The 17,988-nt window shown below is 38.9% G+C and overlaps 2 protein-coding genes across 2 annotated transcripts; both read right to left on the reverse strand.

The window, feature by feature from the left end:
• Positions 1-3,842: 3,842 nt before the first annotated feature.
• LOC115676561 (transcription repressor MYB6-like) lies at positions 3,843-5,176 on the reverse strand. Its single transcript, XM_030599516.2, has 3 exons — positions 4,868-5,176; positions 4,527-4,656; positions 3,843-4,400 (listed from the first exon to the last, which is right to left on the reverse strand). The coding sequence occupies exons 1-3, from the start codon at positions 5,163-5,165 to the stop codon at positions 4,073-4,075; spliced, it is 756 nt and encodes a 251-aa protein (XP_030455376.2). The 5' UTR covers positions 5,166-5,176; the 3' UTR covers positions 3,843-4,072.
• A 2,737-nt stretch (positions 5,177-7,913) lies between these two features.
• Positions 7,914-10,099, reverse strand: LOC115676562 (myb-related protein 308-like). The gene is made up of 3 exons (XM_030599517.2): positions 9,903-10,099; positions 9,466-9,595; positions 7,914-8,649 (listed from the first exon to the last, which is right to left on the reverse strand). The coding sequence occupies exons 1-3, from the start codon at positions 10,033-10,035 to the stop codon at positions 8,208-8,210; spliced, it is 705 nt and encodes a 234-aa protein (XP_030455377.1). The 5' UTR covers positions 10,036-10,099; the 3' UTR covers positions 7,914-8,207.
• Positions 10,100-17,988: the final 7,889 nt, after the last annotated feature.

The raw sequence follows: 17,988 nt of genomic DNA on the forward strand, positions 1-17,988 counted from the left end.
TGAGAATATGTGGCGCTCACTCTCTCGATGAGCTCGCAAGGACTTTCTAGCATCTGAACTTAATCTGCAAAATTCCGACCAAGAAGGAAAAACTTACTCTGCAAAATATGAAGTATGTATTGAATAGTGCGAGGTATATCAACACTTATATGTAGAATTGATATATCTGAGCTATAGAACGGACTCCGCTTGAGTGTTCAACAAGACCCATTTGCTTAAACATCACCGATGCTTCATTTGATAGTGCATTGAAAATCGTTGACTTTCCCTAATTATTTATTTACAGACAATTTTCGCGAGAGAACTCCAATTCTTGAATTGAAAAATAAAATAGAAAGAACATGAAAGCAAGACAATGTCATAGTCATATATAGCCTGACCACATTTTGGGCACAAAAATAATCAAACATCATTGACCCCTTATTTGAAAAATGGTATAAAGTCAGATAAAAGGGTAAGAACTTACAAGATAGGGTTATAGAGAGCTCCCAGAAGATTCAGGGGCCAATTTAATATTCAGATAGAGATGGAACTGCATAACTTAGTTTGTATTGACCTATTATATCTTACAAATTCATCAGGTTTTTTATTTTAAAACTCACTCCACAAAATATTCCTTACAAAAAAACAAAAAAATGGCACTTCAGTTGATGACAGTACTTCATTTCCTGGCCAGAAAACACTGTTTTCTTGCTTGATCTTCCTGATATATATAGCGAGAAAAGTTGGTGATGGAACTTCACGCTCTTCCAACGTGGTCGAGCGGACTTTCCGTCTCTGTTGCGCGGAAAAGCTGCAAAAAGCTCATTGCAAATCCACTTTGAGTTGGCACCCATGGATGTACTGTGCAAAATTGGCCAAGGAACGTCAACTTCTGCTGGTGTGATAAGAGACTACCACCATGAAATGGCAGCTACCCACCAAACGGAGGCACTGGAACAAAGATAAACGAAGCCTTGATATAAGGATTGATTAAAAAGTGCACTTTTGATGAGAAGACAGATTATTTCAAGCAGATCCCGGTGGTTAAGGGCCATAATCATTCTAACTTGATGGCTAATAAAGCCTAAATTTTCCATGAAAGTCATGTCGAGCACTCCATCGTAATTTGTCGTCTACCTTAGCATGTAATTTTGCAAATGGGTTTTAGTAGTTCGGTAGATTATACAATGAATCTATACAAACATAACTTGTTCTAACCTTGGACCTCAAGATAAAATGTGTCTTGTGAGAGTCACTATGCCATTATCTCAATATAGAAAATTATTATTTGACCTCATATTTATGATCATGCATGCGTAAGTGCTGCTAGGTAGTCTGTTAGTTCTTAAACCACAATTTCATGTTTCAGCAAAAGCAAATTGTTCTCGGAGGCACAAGCAATATGGAGGTACCAAGGCAGGGTCACTATCGCCGACCTCTTGTGGTAATTAGTGTAATTTTTTGTTTGCAAGTATATAATATAATCTACAAAATGGCATGTAAATTTATATATTTTGCTCGTCATGATCTTAGTGGCTACGTTTGCCACTGATCTCAAAAATTTTATCTTAATCATCGTATGACAAGTAAAAGACTCGCATGGATATGTAGAACACATATATAAGAACTGATAAAGAGACTAGTGGTACCCTAGAAAGACATCACGATTTATAGTAGTTGCTGTGCGTCTACAATGTGTATAGATATATATATATATATATATATATATATATATATGTATGTGTGTGCACGCGGGCGCGTATCGGTTATTAAAGTGATAGTTACTATGACATAATATTTATTGTATTCGCACGTTTTATGCTTACATTTTTTTACAATCATAAACATATATATATTTTTTTTATAACCGAAGTGTCCGCGCGACCGGCGAGCTAGGGCTCAAACTAGCGGTGATGCCCGACTAGTCCTCGAGGGGGGCTAGCGCAGCATCCCACCGCCACGACCCCCCACTTAAATCACCGATGGGCAAGTTTGAACCCAGGACCTCTCGTGAAAGGAATTGAGCGCAAACCAACGCGGCCACCGATGGGTGGGTATAAACATATTATTAAAATAAAGTAAATATTTGATATACAAAATTACATATCTGATGATTTATATGTGGTATTAAACTCATGAATAATGATTATTGACTATTAAATGAATAATCGTCGTATTCCCTCCAATGTCTTTTTTAGGGGTAATTTGGGAAATCCGTTGTTATTTTCGAGTCCGTTTGTTTGAACGAAAATTATTTTTGCGAAATTGGTTTTCGACTTTCTGATGTTTATATAACAGAAAACTAATCATTACACACCAATTTTTTCCAATATACTGAAAACAACAAGCTTAAATTGGGAAAAACCCACTTCTTCTTCTAGCAAGAAGAAAATCACTTTTCCTAAATAACTAAATAAATAAAAACCACCAACTTTCTATGAAATTATATCCATGTAAAGTATTCTCGTTTACCATGAAGTTTTCTCCAAAACAAACACATTGAAAACAAGAAGCTTAGATTGAGGAAACTTCCTCTTCTGGCAAGAAGGAAATCACTTTAATTTTTTTAATAGAAAATAAAAATCCTAAACCATAAAACAAATGAAAACTAACAATTTGCCTTGAAAATGATTTCCATGGAAATCTTTTTCTTTATCATAAAGTTTTCATTGAAATAAATGCATCAGTGTGTTTGTTTCAAGAAAAAATTTATGATAAAAGAAAATGCTTTACATGGATATCATTTTTAAGGAAAATGTTTTCCCTTTTTCAAGTTGAGAAATTCATGTTTCCTATTTTAAGCACGAACATTTTCTTTAACCGTAAATAGTTTTCCGTTGACAAATCATTTTGAACAAACCAAACGAGTGAAAGTCCGGAAAGTTAATTCACGAAAAATTCTTTCACTCAAACAAACATACTCTTTATCTTATTACATATGTCATTCATGAAACTAAATGGTGTAAAAAAGTATTACATCACTTAAACCGAACAGCTTAATAATTACTACAGCTCTATTTTATTATGAGGTAATAACTATTACATGATAGAACAAAAAAAATCAAACCGGATGTAAATGCAACCTTACAACAAGTGCCCTTTTTTCTTTGTTTTTGGTGAAGAGAAAAGGACCACCTACTGCAGCGGTCAAAAAGAATGATTTCCTGTCCTCAAGCCATCCATCGCCAATTTCGCTTTTGCTCGGCTCATTGAATGGAGATAATTGTGTGACGTCTTCCTTTGCATCCACAAATGGGTTTATAATCATGAATGAGAAGACTTCAAAGAAATTTTCTCTACTCTCACTCACAAAAGAACATCTTAATAACAAACTGATAGTGGATGAAAATGCACATTTATATATACTTTTTTTTTATAATTCAAAGCACAAGCGCAAAGGTCCGGCTACCTAAGGATCCATGGAGCACCTTGGAAGCTGCATGAAATGGTTAAGTTCGAGCCTTTGGCCTGTACAGTGTCCTTACAAGAGCAGTTTGCATGCAGGTGGGAATTGGACAAATGATTTTCAGTTTTTGAGCTGGAAATCTTCTGAAAGTCACTATCAAACGCGCTATCCGTGGGGGCTTAATATGCACATTTCTCATTCACTATCTCTACGTGCACCATCCTAGAAAATTAAACGATTTATATATCATCTCCTGGCAAAGGAATTTGTATCATGCACATGAATAGACCCATCAGTGCACGGTACAAGATTTTCTGCAGATTGAAATTCAAGATTCCCAGCAACACACGCCATTCCATTTATTACATAATAATGCCTCTAAATCTTGTATTATGCACTGATGGATCTATGCATGTGCATGATACAGGATTATCCTGCAAATTGAAATTCAAGATTCCTAGCAACACACGCCATTACATTTAGTACATAATAATGCCTCTAAATCCCACATGCCTAGCTCCATCCTCTGCAATATTTGTGGAAGGAGAGAGCATGCAAATAACTTACACACGTGTTGGTTCTTTTTTTCTTCACCTAATTATCAGAGTTAGATAAACTTGTAGATAAGGGAAGCACACTAAAACCTCAACCCATATCTCAGGTCATGAAGTCTATGTAAAAACATCATTTAAACAATAGCAGCGTAGGATGCGGTTTCTGCCCGTTAACCCCTTTGTTTTGACCATGCTTCAAGTGCTTTGCCGGACCGCTGGACACCCCGAGCTTGAGGTCCAAACGATCATCCTCTGGTGATACACCTTTTTCTTTGAAGGAGATCGCTGCACTTGAGTGATGAATTGTCTTATCCTCAGTCGAGGATTTGATTTTTGCTGCTGATGGTCGGCGGTGAATGATGCCTTTATTTAGTAGCTTTCGCCGCAGATGAGAGTTCCAATAGTTCTTCACTTCATTATCTGTCCTTCCGGGCAATCTTCCGGCTATGAGAGACCACCTAGAAAGACAGTTTGCGGAGTGATATCACGTTAGATTTTCTATCAACCGATTATTTCGGTGTTGACTCTAGTATGATCAGAGCGAATTTGCTTTTGATTTTCTAGGGTTAATAATCAAAACCAACCTGTTTCCTAGAAGAGCATGGAGCTTGATAATGAGGTCCTCTTCATCCTCACCGAAGTTCCCTCTTTTAAGGTCGGGCCTCAGATAGTTCAGCCATCTTAGCCTACAACTTTTCCCACAACGAAGCAAACCTATTCGAATCAAACCAAGTGTGTCAACACAATTGACGATTGGCATAATTAGCATAAGTATGATTAGGGCTAGTGAGAAAGAAAGCGACTTATCGAGCTTCTCACCGTCGATATCTCCATACGCTCGCAAAATCGTACAAACATGGACGGATTTTTTCGTTTTTGTTTCTTATTCTCGGCTTCTTCTATTCTATTGGAGACAGAAGCTTACCCGCAGCTTTTGGCAGGGAATTCCAGTTACCCTCACCGTGCTTTTGGACGTAGTCGATGAGCTTCTGGTCTTCTTGCTCGGACCAAGCACCTTTGTTGGTCTTTTGCTTGTCACAACAAGGTTTCCTCATGCTCGGGAGAGAGAGAGAGAGAGAGAGAGAGAGAGAGAGAGAGAAGTGGTGGGTGTGTTCTGGTAAAGAGAAAGAAAGCAAGAGGTTAGAGGGAAGCATATGATTTTCAACTGAATAACAGGTGGGGTTGAAAAGGGAGCACAGAACACGAGGCACCAGGAAGTACATGACGTTGCTTTGTCAATTGTAGATTTGGAGATTTTGCAGATATATCAAAGACGAATGGTGGAAAAATCCTTAAAAATACAGAGAGAGAGAGAGAGAGAGAGAGAGAGAGAACAATTTGAGCCCAGTCGATGGTACAATTAATTATATGCACCGCCCTAATCAAGTCCGATTATGCGAGAAAATAGCAGGGCTTTTGGACTGATTAAGTTCTTTTTCCCCAAACTGACAGTATTTTTTAGATACACTCCAATTTTCATGGTTTATATTTGTATAATATTAACTACTGTAAGTACTTATTATATGTTAATTAGTGAGGTTTTTGCACGTAAATGCAATGATCATGCGAGAGAAATTTTGGGGCACTCCAAATTCTTTAATACATTTGATTGATCCTGAAAACAAGAATTTTACCTTCGCAAATCGATTAATGGTACCTAAAGACTTCATCTTTTTACAGGCCAACCGCGTGTAACATAGCCCTAATTAGGATAATTTTTTTTAGTTTGGTCGGAATCGGTAGGATAAATTGTCAAGCCAAAATAACTTGAAAATGCGTTCATTCATCCCATGGAGAAAATTACTTGGGAAAACTTTAGTTTTTTTGGTCGGATAGTTGGGAAAACTTTAATAGCCATTTTTTCTGATGGATTCTTAGTCAATTTCAACTGCTCTTTTGTTGAGTCTTATGCATGGAAAACTTTAATAGTGGATTTGTTTCTGTCTTTTGTGGAATCTTATGCATGGAAAACGTTAAGGATAAAGAGGAGAATCCATAGCAATTGATCTCCTTCGGAATCCTTATGACTTAATTAACCCAACTTTGGAATCCATATGTAAAATCGTAGTTTTGTGTCCCAAATGTTGAAAGACTAAAACTAATTTAAAAGATCCATTTTAATAGAAAAATATACACCGATCATCGAAAAAACAAAATTCAACCGAAAAGTTTATGGGACTTGGGTTGCATGGCATGCTGTGTATTTCTCTCCGTAGCTTCCTCCATAATTCAAAAAATCGTGAAGACCCACAATTACATTTCACAAATACTGTTTGCAATATAAATCCTCTAAAATATATATTCGAATAATTAAATAGATAAAGGAAGAAAAAAAAGAAGAAGGGGTCTTGAAAGATGCATGGATATGACCATGTGCTATCTCCAAAATGAAATCTAACTGCCATTTGTTATTCCAAAACCTAATTATATAGAACGGATTTGTGGACCAATGTCTGTGGAAAATCTTGCGTGACATTTATCACCTTTTCCAAAACTATGGCTTAGCTAGGGCTACATCCTCCATAATTGAAAAACCCTAAAAGCGTCAAGGCAAGAACAACGAAAGTGCATGCGGGTGTCATTGAATGGTAAATTCTAAAAAATCAAGAAACGCGACAATCGCAGGGAAAGGAACATCTGGTGAGGCCCGACGCTTTTTAACCTTGAACGGTAGATAAACATTCCCATTTCCCAAGCGAGGTGGCATTTAATTCCCATATTTCGAACCTACATATAAAAATAATTTTTCATTTTTCGGAGAGAACCGTGGTTGGTCGAAGGTTTCTTCGAACAAATGGAGGGGCACAGAGTCTCTACCGGCTGTCCATTCACGAGTTCCCGAAGTGACATTGACAACTACTGCTGCGCACGAACTGTTCCTAACACCTTCATGTGAAGTAGGAAGCTGTTGCTTTGAACGTTTGGTTGTCGCTAGAACCTTCAAAGTGTCTTTGACCTAATGTAACATTTAGGGTTTCACCAGAATCGTTTTTTTCCCCTCTAATCTTTGAAGTTAAACCCTCGCAACGCTCTGCGAATTTAGTTAATGAGTTCCATCGGAGCATCTTTTTAGCTATTACATATAGAAATGTCTACGTTTTTTAGCACATTACTTCTGCCTGTCAATTAAAATTTCTATTGAATAAGCGATTTGTAGCTTTACCAAATCAATTACAAAGTGATGTAACGCTTCATAAGTACGTAATCAAGCGTCGGTGGGCTCAAGCATCCAACAAGAATCTGCTAAAATCATTTCACTTATGATTTCAACAGACGATGTTTGATATGCCACGAATTGATATTAGCTAGTTTATTAGTCCATTAAAGAGATTGCAGACCTAGATTTTCGTTGCAGTCTTTTTGGCTCGTAAACCCATGACATGATTATTTCTTTACCTCTGTCAGTCTCTCTCTCTCTTTCTCTCTCTGACAATTTTTCCAGCAAACTTCCAGATCTGCCCCTTATCTTCAAAAAGGTTTCGTAGTCATTGTGCCACTTTTGAGGAGCAACTTTCGATAATTTCCTAGGTTGGGTTTTTTTCCAAGATAAGCAAAAGCTGGTCCGACAATTTCCGCCGTGTTTATACAATTGCTTGGAATACGTTGCTCGTTTTTGTTCTTTCTAACTTTGCCCTTTTGTCCGTATGGGAAGCCAGAATATATAGAGGGGAGGAAAATACTTTTTCCGTATCTAAAAACGCAAATGAGATTGAAGAAAACTGAAGGTGAAAGAAATCTCTTGAGCCCTTCACGTATTCTCCAAAAGTGAGGTGAAAATAATAGGATTATACTGAATGTCCAATTAATCTTCCATTCACATTTACAGGTGGATGTTGAATTTTTCAGATTTATTAGGCTTAGGTAATATGCTCTCCTACCCATGTAATGCTTTTCGAATGAACTACTTCCTCTGGATCATAGATCCACCATGACGAGTAAATCTTGGAGACTTACCCTACAAACCCAAGAAAAAGAAGAAAATGGGGTTCCTACATTCTCCATGAACGGTCATCTTCCAATCCATCAATCGAATCGAAGCACTGATGAAACTTTGGTCACTGTACACGTCACTCGTCATGGGACAATATGTCCACGTTTCGATTTGACTAAGGGTCTTCATCTTCAACCGTAACAGTAAGGTGTGACAGTGAGCTATGCTAAAAACTACTTCTACCATGTTTCCACTCGTGCTTGCTGTGAGCGAACTGTTTTGTTAACAAAAGACTCATCAGATGATCTCAAAATGTGCCCAAACAATTTAGCCATCAGCTTACAATAGCCGAAAGATTTGAGAAACTAAGTTGAGTAGACTCGATGTGCGATGACTGTTGTTGCTCTTCGATCGGCGGGGGGCCTATCGTGAGTTCGAGATTCAGGTCGGGCAGGAAGTTGGTATTGCTCTCGGGTTTGCTCGAGCATTGCAGGACAGAACCTACGTCTTCTTCTTCTTCTTCTTCTTCTTCTTCTTCTTCTTCTTCTTCTTCTTCTTCTTCTTCTTCTTCTTCTTCTTCCTGCGAGTTCTTGGATTTGCATGTCGAACTATTGTTCGATCCGAGCGATTTGTTCGGACCAGAGACAGCAGGTCCGGGTCGATGATTGTTTGGATCAATTCCCAACTGCATGAGTTTCTTTCTCAAGTGGGTGTTCCAGTAATTCTTCACTTCATTGTCCGTCCGTCCCGGTAATCTTCCGGCAATGAGGGACCACCTGAGTCGACAGAACATGGTCGTTTCATCGGGATTAGTACGTTTTGTACAACTAGATTGTTCAACAATCAGGACTCCAAGGATTTCATATTTTCCAAAACACAAACGGACAAAATTTTTTGTCAGAGTTAGATATTGTACAATTGACTCCATCCTTGTCCCATCATTTAGTACACATTTAGTAAACAGTTGAATGATTGTTAAACCGAGAATGTGGAAAAAAAGAAAAGCTATAGCTCGATCCTACAGGAGGTCCCAATAAATTGTGCGAGTGTCCTATAAACTACAGTGGTGGGCTAACAGAATGAAGAGCTGAAAGCTTTTGGCTCTCTGTTTGAAAAGGAACACAACACAATGCTCGAGATGATATTGATAGTTGCACCATATGTAGGCCAGTCTACTTTCTTATTAGTCTGCTGAGACGAAACTACTAAAGTTTCTGTTTTGTTCTGCCATTCGAACTATCGATTATTAACTTTCAAAGCGAGCTTCTAATTGTAGCAGTAAATGCCACTTTTGTCTAATCAAATACCGAATAATTATGCTGCCCATCAAACAAAGAATACCAAAGCAAATGTAGAATGAGCGTTTATTTCTTCTCTCTTGAGATATCTCACATTGTTTCTTTTGTTCTGGGGCACTTCCAATGGAAACCAAAAAAAAAAAACAAGAGTTCCTTGTTCCCTCTCATTCTACATATATAAATGTATGATCATGAGCAGTGAAATGACTAAACATGCATGCGAAAAACCTCATTAAGTGCTCGAAGACCGAAGCTGTGTATGAAGAGAAAGTGTCATCTCTCTCTTGTTCTCACCTGTTCCCGAGGAGTGCATGCAGCTTGATGATGAGGTCTTCTTCATCCTCGCCGAAGTTGCCACGTTTAAGGTCTGGTCTCAAGTAGTTGACCCATCTCAGTCGACAGCTCTTCCCACAACGAAGCAAACCTGGCACAACCCAAATGTAAAACCCCCCAAGAAAAGCCAAAAAGAAAACCCTCAACAGCACATTACATGATTTTCAAAAGCTTGACGAATTACTTGCATAAGCTAAGTGCACATGCATTGCAACATTGTACGCGTAGCTTGGGTTTTAGCTGTCTTGCTGCAATTCTTTCACAGGAACATAAATAATTTCTATCGCATTTTGACTTAAATTTCTATGTTTCGCTCGTAACGTAAAGTTTCTGAGCCCGCCACCGGTTCAAAGCAGCGCAGAGTGGAAATAGCAAAAAACGCGTGCGTGTGAAAGTACCTGCAGCTTGAGGGAGAGAGCGCCAGCAACCTTCGCCATGTTTATGGATGTAGTCAACGAGCTTTTGGTCTTCTTGCTTTGTCCACGCTCCTTTGTTCATCGTCCCTTTCTTCTCGCAACAAGGCTTCCTCATTTTCCTCTCACAGGCCAGAGAGAGAGAGAGGGAGAGAGAGAGAGACAAAGAGAGATTTGGATAGGAGGAAGAGCAACGCTTGGTGTGCAATATAAGAGAGATTAAGCTGGTCAAACCATAAATGCTTGGACTGGCCGTTGAAGCAAAAAGTTAGAGGGAGACTTTAGAAGAACATGTAGAAGAGTAGAGAGAGAGAGTTGGTGAGGGGACTAAAGACTAATGTACTCAAAGTGAGTGCATGTCCGGGCATGCCACGTAGGCCTTTCTTCCTATATTTTGATACCAGCAGAGATGCTCTCTCTCAACAATGGCTGACAAGTGTTTATCTACAGGCCTCAAAGCAGGATGTGGAATATTATACAACATAGCCATAAGAGGGTATGCTTCCATTTTACCTGCTGCTGCAAAAGAACAAGTTTACCAAAGGCTTGATAAGAAATGGCGCAAATGATAACCATTCTGTTTTTTTATTTTTTTAATTTTTTGTTCTCCGAAACAGATTTGGAATAGAAATCCGTTTGGTAAATTCATTTTTTTATTTGTAGGATAAATTTTGGCCTAGAAATAGATTTGAAATAGAAACGAGAAGTTAAAATTTTCTACTTTTCTATTTCTAGAACAGAAATAGAAATAACAACTCTCTCTTATTGCTCACTCTTGCCGCCCATCGTTGCCCACCACTCACCCGCCGGCTGTCTGTTGTCGCCCCCTGCTACCCACCGGCCGTCTGCCGCCCGCCGCCTGTCGGCCGTCCATGGTCCACCCGCCGTCTGCCCACCTCCAGCCGTCTGCCGCTGTCCTCCACCGCTCGCCGACCGTCCTCAGCTGCCTGCCGCCGCCCCATCGGCCGTCCACTGCCACCCGCTGCCGCTCGCCAACCGTCGCCACCGCCACTTGTCCGCCACCCGCCCGCCACCGCCACTCGCCAGCCGACCGTCGGAAAAAGAAATTTAAGAATAACTTATCAAACGAATTTCTATTTCGAGAACAGAAATTTTGTGTCATTATCAAATGCTACTTTTTGCTTAGAAACTTGTCCGGGAAAGAGAAATAAAATTTTCTATTTCTAGCCAAAAATAGGGTCGGGGAAGAGAAATATTGTCATTCGCGCCCTAAGTGCGTGAATGATAATTATTCTGTTCCAAAAATAAATTTTTCTATTTTTATTTTTTGGATGAGTTTCGGAGCCAAAATATGCGTTTGATAACAAAACAAATTTATGTTCCCGAAATAGAAAGTCGTTTGATAATGACATAAAAATTTTCACTCCCAAGACCGGGGCGGCGGGCGATAGGAGGTGAACGATGGGCGGCAACGGACGGTGGCGGGAGGTGATCGGTGAGAGGCAGCCGACATTGGGTGACAGTGGAGGACAGCAGATGGTGACCGATGGCGAAGACCAAGAAATGGGTGACGAACAACGGGCGACGGTGATGGGTGGTGGATGGCGTCGGGTGGCAAAGTAGGACGGCAGAAGGCAGCGGCGATGGACGGCGGCAAGCGGCAAGCGGCGAGGGGCTAGTGGCGAGGGCAAGTAATGAGAAGAGTTTTCAATTCTCATTTTTATTTCAGAAAATAGAAAAGTGGACAATTTTTACTTCTTATTTCAGTTCCAGACCTATTTTTGAAATCAAAATTTGTTCTAGAAATAGAAAAAATGAAATTGCGTTACCAAATGGATTTCTGTTTCAAATTTATTCCTATGAATAGAAAAACAAAAAAATAGAGAAACAGAATTATTATCATACGCGCCTTAAATAACCTATAGGGTTTACACAAATACCTTGAAAGCTCATTTCTTTGGATCATGGGATTTAATAGCTAACTATGTTCCCAACTATTGCTTTTTAGTGTTATTGTGGATTACGGCATTTTGTAAGACCGATGACGACCACGTGACAATAAGCGATGACTTTTTAGGGATGGTCGATGAAACCTGTCGTTTTTTTTTTTTGGTCAGAGATGAAACCTGTCCTTGAAACTACTCTTTCGCGACTGCTCGGGCAACCTTTCTAATGAACAGCCATATTTAAAATCCACCCCAAGAACACAAATTTGTCCTAGGTACTTTTAGTCTATGCAATTTATGTTGTAGGAACTTTTTCTTGTATATAAAGTTCCTCTTCGTGGTGCATAGACATAGGAGTTGTTATTATCTACTTTTGATGTACCATACCAATAATTTTTTCACAATTTATATTAAGGTTGAAATTTAATCGTCTTTTTAATTACTAAATAAAACAGAATTTTTTGCTTTGTCAGGTGCCATTTCAAACAGATAAATCGATCCATTTTTAAGTGACTATAGTGAATTAGTTCCTCGAGGCATCATAGAAGCCCTAACCGTTGATCTAAATATTGCATTGAGACTTGTTTTTCACATCGACAGAATTGATAAAGTTATATCTCGTTTCCAAGATTTTCATCCCTTGTTGGTTGTGATGAAAAAGGCCTAAAACCATCCAACAATGGTATCGGAGTTCAGGTTACCAACAAGTCTGGCCTAACAATCACGCAAGAGATACGGGTTGTTGCCGCTCCAACCTATGGCTCGATGTGTGAGGGGAGATTATTAGGGTTTATTCCACATCGGTTTTGAAAGTGGCTGATAGTCAGTTTATAAGTATGAAAAAAAGTCTTACCTTTGGAGTTAGCTTTTGAGGTGAGAGAGGTCCAAAACCACCAAACAATGGTATCAGAACCCAAGTTACCAACAAGTCTAGACCCATCAGTCATGCGGGAGATACGGGTTGTTCCCGCTCCTACACAAGGCTCGATGTGTGAAGGGGATATTGTAGAGTTTATCCCACAATTGTTGTGGAATGGGGTGGATGAGACTTTCTCTCACACTTATAAACTAACCACTGTTGGCGTGTGGTTTATATTCCCCTCCGACAGAAAAGCACGAGGGTCCTGCTTCCCGGGTAAGCGGGTGGGGGTCCGCCCCGGCAGGGGTCGTAGGGGGTAGAGCCCCCGCGAAGTCAGTGGGCTTTTATATTTTGAACATGTATTTTATTGGTAGTTTGGGTTTGAGCCCATGAATAATTACTATTACCTTTATATATATTTCTTTTCTCTTGTAATTGAGAGATGTAACACAGAGGTGCGGGGTGCTAATTATAGTGAAATACTCTACTGGATGTAGCCCTAGTTTAAGGGTAAACCAGGACAAAAATCTTGTTTCTTGATTTTCTTTTCTCGATTTTACTCTCTATTTCTTTGTAATTGTGCGCCAAATCCTAAAAACCATCACCCCCTTCCGCAACGGTTATGGGAAAAACCCCAACAATCTCCCCTTCATATATCAGGCTTGGATCGAAACGGCAACAACCCATATCTCTCACGTGATTGTTGGGTCCTGACTTGCTGGTCATTTGGGCTTTAATACCAATGTTGGGTGGTCTTGGGCCTCTCTACCCCCAAAAGCTAACTCAACAGGTGAGCCTTTCTGATGCACTTAGATTGGCGAGCTTGGAATGGGTTGAAATTTGGTGTCGTTTAGATGGGTTTTCAGGCTTTTGGGTTTTAGGCAGTTTTCGTTAATTTAATGTTATTTTAATGGCGTCTTCGTAATTTTCGCGTTTCGTATTGTAATTAGGTTTAACATCATATAAAAGGATGTTTAGGGTTTCATTATAAGCGGAATTTTGGAAGATTTGAATTCCTTATAATCACACTTGAGAGGACGAATTGTTCCTCTATCAAATATTCCTATTTAGTCAATTTTCTATTGCGATTTGGCATCACTTTCCCTTGCACTTATAAACTGACCATTAGCCCTCTCCACAACCAATATGGGATAAACCAAAACAATTTTACATAAAGACGAGTGGCAAAATATGTTGAGATTTCTAACAACCTTTCATTCACCGATTTAGCATCATGGAATTATGATGATCCATCATGAACTGCTTTGCAAACCCTAAATCACCCTCAAACATTATTGGTGTATTTAATGAAAGGATCACGATCCCACAAGGGTAACCTAACTCCAAAAACCCGTTCTTGGCTTAAGTTAAACATAACATATACATAGAGAGAGATATGACTCGTTAGGGTTTGAGAGTTGATTAGGTGTCTTTAATTAGGACACATGAAATAGACAAATGCTAGTGCCCCATAAGAGAGGCAAGTGATTGTAATAACAATTGAGATAGATGATTCTCATCCGAGCAACCTAATAATTAAATTTTTTAAGAAGAGACTCTTTTTTTTACAACTCGACTCGGCTCAACTCATGGTCGTATCATGAAATTGGACTCTACCTGTAAAATGGTACCTCGAAGGAAGTTAGAATTCACAAACCCTAACTAAACTTATTGCAGCGTTCGAATTACGTTGGGTTGTTTGCGACTTTCAGTTGGGTAGCCTGAAAATGTAATCTTCCATTCTGCACACACCAAGCAGATTCTAGATTTCCCACTTAGATATTTAGACTATTATTAAAACACGCATACATACAAATTACTAAAATAATGGGCGATTAAAATATTTGGTGAATCAACCCCAAGAAACCAGAACTTGGGGGAAGATACTAGGGTTGGGTTTCCAGTTGCGATTCCTACCAAGCAGAATCATCAGATGTTGGTGGAGTGAATCACATGTTCTCTCACGTTGACTGTTAGATCGGAAGCAAGTTCTTCACAACTGAAAACAGAGGAAGATAAGCCGATGGTGCACACGTGTAAGAAGCAACTACAGTTTGATTTTCTATTGGGACTTCAAATACGAGACAAAAGGGGTAGTTTAATGTGCCGACAGATTGGGATTTGTCCGGTCTCGGGTGCAGCTAAGCAATGCAGTCGTGCCAGGTGTCTCTGAATGGATGGTCAAACTGAATTTCCAAGGGGCAAGTAGGAAAGTAAGCATCAAGAAAAGTCAACAGAAAGTCAAGGCAAAGATTCACAAAAGACCCTCCTCGGCCCTCAGGTCCAATCTTGCAAATGCACGAGCAGGAAGGAGAAAGATGCCCGAAAGAGGATGGTTCTCAGAGACTTGCAAATGCCCGACATTCTTATATCAATGAATGAAAATGGATACAAGCATGCTGCAAATACTTGACATTTCTCTTGTTCTCTTCGCTACGTAGTTTTCTCTTTCAATCCATTCTCTTTTCTTCCCATGTTGCTCCACGCAAACATAGTGTAGGGTCGTAATAAATCACGATGACATTCATACATCACAAGAAAATTGAACATGCAAAAGCTACTTGTTCCATTTCTGACTCACTTTGGCTGCCGTTCGACTGGGACCTAACTCACTCTTGCCTACAAAACTGGGGAAAAGGAATATTCTTAGTTTCTTCTTCAACTTAACTAGATTGAACAACACAATCTAGACTGTAATATAATTACCAAGGTTACGGTTGATATAATTGCAATAAAAATTCAAAGCACCCCCGTGCTGTCGCAGTTAGTTGGGGCATTTGGGATTTCTAGTTCTAGAATTGAAGGTCTCTCATTCCAATTACATCAACTCCACATAAACTACTTCGGGTCAGCTTTACCTGCACTGGCCAAAGGCCTAGTTTTAACCAATTCATAGGGTTTGCAGGGTGTTCCGTGAGCCTAACTAACTCTTCACGCCCGTGCCCCTTGGTTTATAAAAGAAAATAAATCCAAATCAACAACATCCCAACAATGATTTTACAAGTTGAGATAGACAAGAACATGCAAAAATAAGTACATAGAATGAAAATGTTCAAAGACATATATCTCGACCCATTTTAAGTCGATTAATGGAATTCTTTTCATCCTCAAAACACTACGAACTATGAAGACTATGTTGTAATTCAGGTCGGTGATAGATTTCACTGGCTCGGCATTCACTTTTTTAGATGGGCTTTCTCATCATCGAAGAGGAAAAAAATGACCATTTCAATAAAATACTTTGCCTCAAAACAGATGGAAGGCACGAACATAATTTGCATGCCCTAATAAACTTTGACTAAACTCAATCACATGCATTATCTTTTTGAAGTATACTAATCTATAATCATTTTATATGTACATGAACTGGTGCAGTCTTCCTCTTATCGATGGGTCTTCTTACACATTAGGCCCTCAAAATTGTCTAATTTTGCTATTTCATCTGAAATTTTTGGGCCTGAGATTTGGGCCCACTTGGACAATAAAAATAGGGCCGACAATACCTTTGCATAGGTTTGAAGCCTCATGTGAACTCAGAGCCACCAAAGCCTGATTAATTTGTTACGCTGAGCCAGTGCCATGTATTTATATTAACAATTTCAATTCATAGAATCGACGTAGGTAATGATGCAGTAAAATTGTAAATAAGTAATTAAAAAAGTAGGTCACATTAAACCACCAATAACAGTCTGTTACACCACTTCATAAATCGATTATAATTCTATAATCCATATACCCATTATATAAATTGTTAACAATTCTAAGATTGGCCGAGATCGCCTTGGATTAAAAAAGATATCAATAATATATGCTCCATTTATTTCGTGAAAAATCAAAAATTTGAAAAATATCTTCCTAATTTTAATCACTGTTATCGTTTATAAAAATAAGTCGATGAAAAATATTTTCATAACTAACATCGATTCGTGCCTAAACATTTTTGTTGATAATGAGATTATCTTACATTTCCTCTTTTTCAAAGAGATATAAAAGATCAAAGTTAGGAAAAAAAATTTCAAACTGTTAATTTTCCGTGATAAAAAACGAAGCCATAATGTAAAAGTACTTTTCCACAACACCTGCTATTGGCATTGATTTTCTTGATACATTCTCCTGCGTCAATAACGTATTGCTTTGGGCAAAAAAGAATTAATGTATTATTGCTTTGATAAAAACAATAAAACTAAATTTTTATATGGAGTTATTTTCACTCTAAATTTTATATTTGCTTTTAAAATTTGGGATTTTATACACTTTTGCACTTGGAAACCCCAAGAAAGGACAAATGAAGCCTTGGTTTGATAGTATATAACTGGTGGCGTTTGTTGAGTTTGGTGATTGCTCGATCTTGTCATTTAGCCCCTTGGCCTTATTCTCATATATACTCAATGGGGAAAATTGTCAAAAAAGTCCTAAATCTATTGTACTTTTGCCAATTCAGTCCTAAACCTTTTAAGTTTGCCAATTCAATCCTAAACCTTTTCATTTCTTGCCAATTTAGTCCTAAACCTTTTCACTTCTTGCCAATTGAGTCCATTTGGCCGGCCGGCGCTGACGTGGCAGTTTTAAAATATTTTTTTTTGAAATTTTAAATTTTTTTTCTTTTTTTCTGCCTTTTCCCTCTGGCCGGTCCGGCAACCGGCCAGAGGCGCGGGCCAGCGAGGTCGACCTCATCGGCCTCTGGCGAAGCTCGCCCCCGCCAACCATTGGCGAGGGTGAGCCTCGCCCAGCCATGGCGAGGCCAGCCTCGCCGTCACTGGCAAGGTCGAGACTCGCCCAGCCATGGCGAGGCCACCTCTGGCCGATCGCTGGATCGGCCAGAGGGAAAAGGAAGAAAAAAAAGAAAAAAATATTAAAAATTCGAAAAAAAAATATTTAAAAATTGCCACGTCAGCGTTGGCCGAACGGTTGGCAGCCACGTTAGCGCCGGCCGGCCAAATGGATTCCATTGGCAAGAAGTGAAAAGGTTTAGGACTGAATTGGCAAAAGTGCAATAGGTTTAGGACTTTTTTGACAATTTTCCCTACTCAATGTCAAGATGGGAACGAAATGTAGCTGTTGATAAAGGGTATGAATTCATTAAAAAAATGACATAGGCTAATAAGACTAATGAATCACGACAGAAAAGAAAAGATAAATGAGATGCGTGGACTCATGTGGGGATGCAGTGAAAAAATGAAATAAACATTATATGAGAAAAATTAATGCTTTAAATGGAAAATTTTATGGGGGCCATAGTCAACTGTTCTAAAAGTTGAAGCGTAACTAATATTTAAATATTCCAACACCTCCTCATGAATACGCT

The sequence above is a fragment of the Syzygium oleosum genome, unplaced genomic scaffold, assembly GCF_021117445.2.
Source record: "Syzygium oleosum isolate NSW1041296 unplaced genomic scaffold, Sole_v2.1 Sole_v2.17, whole genome shotgun sequence".
NCBI classification, from domain to species: Eukaryota; Viridiplantae; Streptophyta; class Magnoliopsida; order Myrtales; family Myrtaceae; genus Syzygium; species Syzygium oleosum.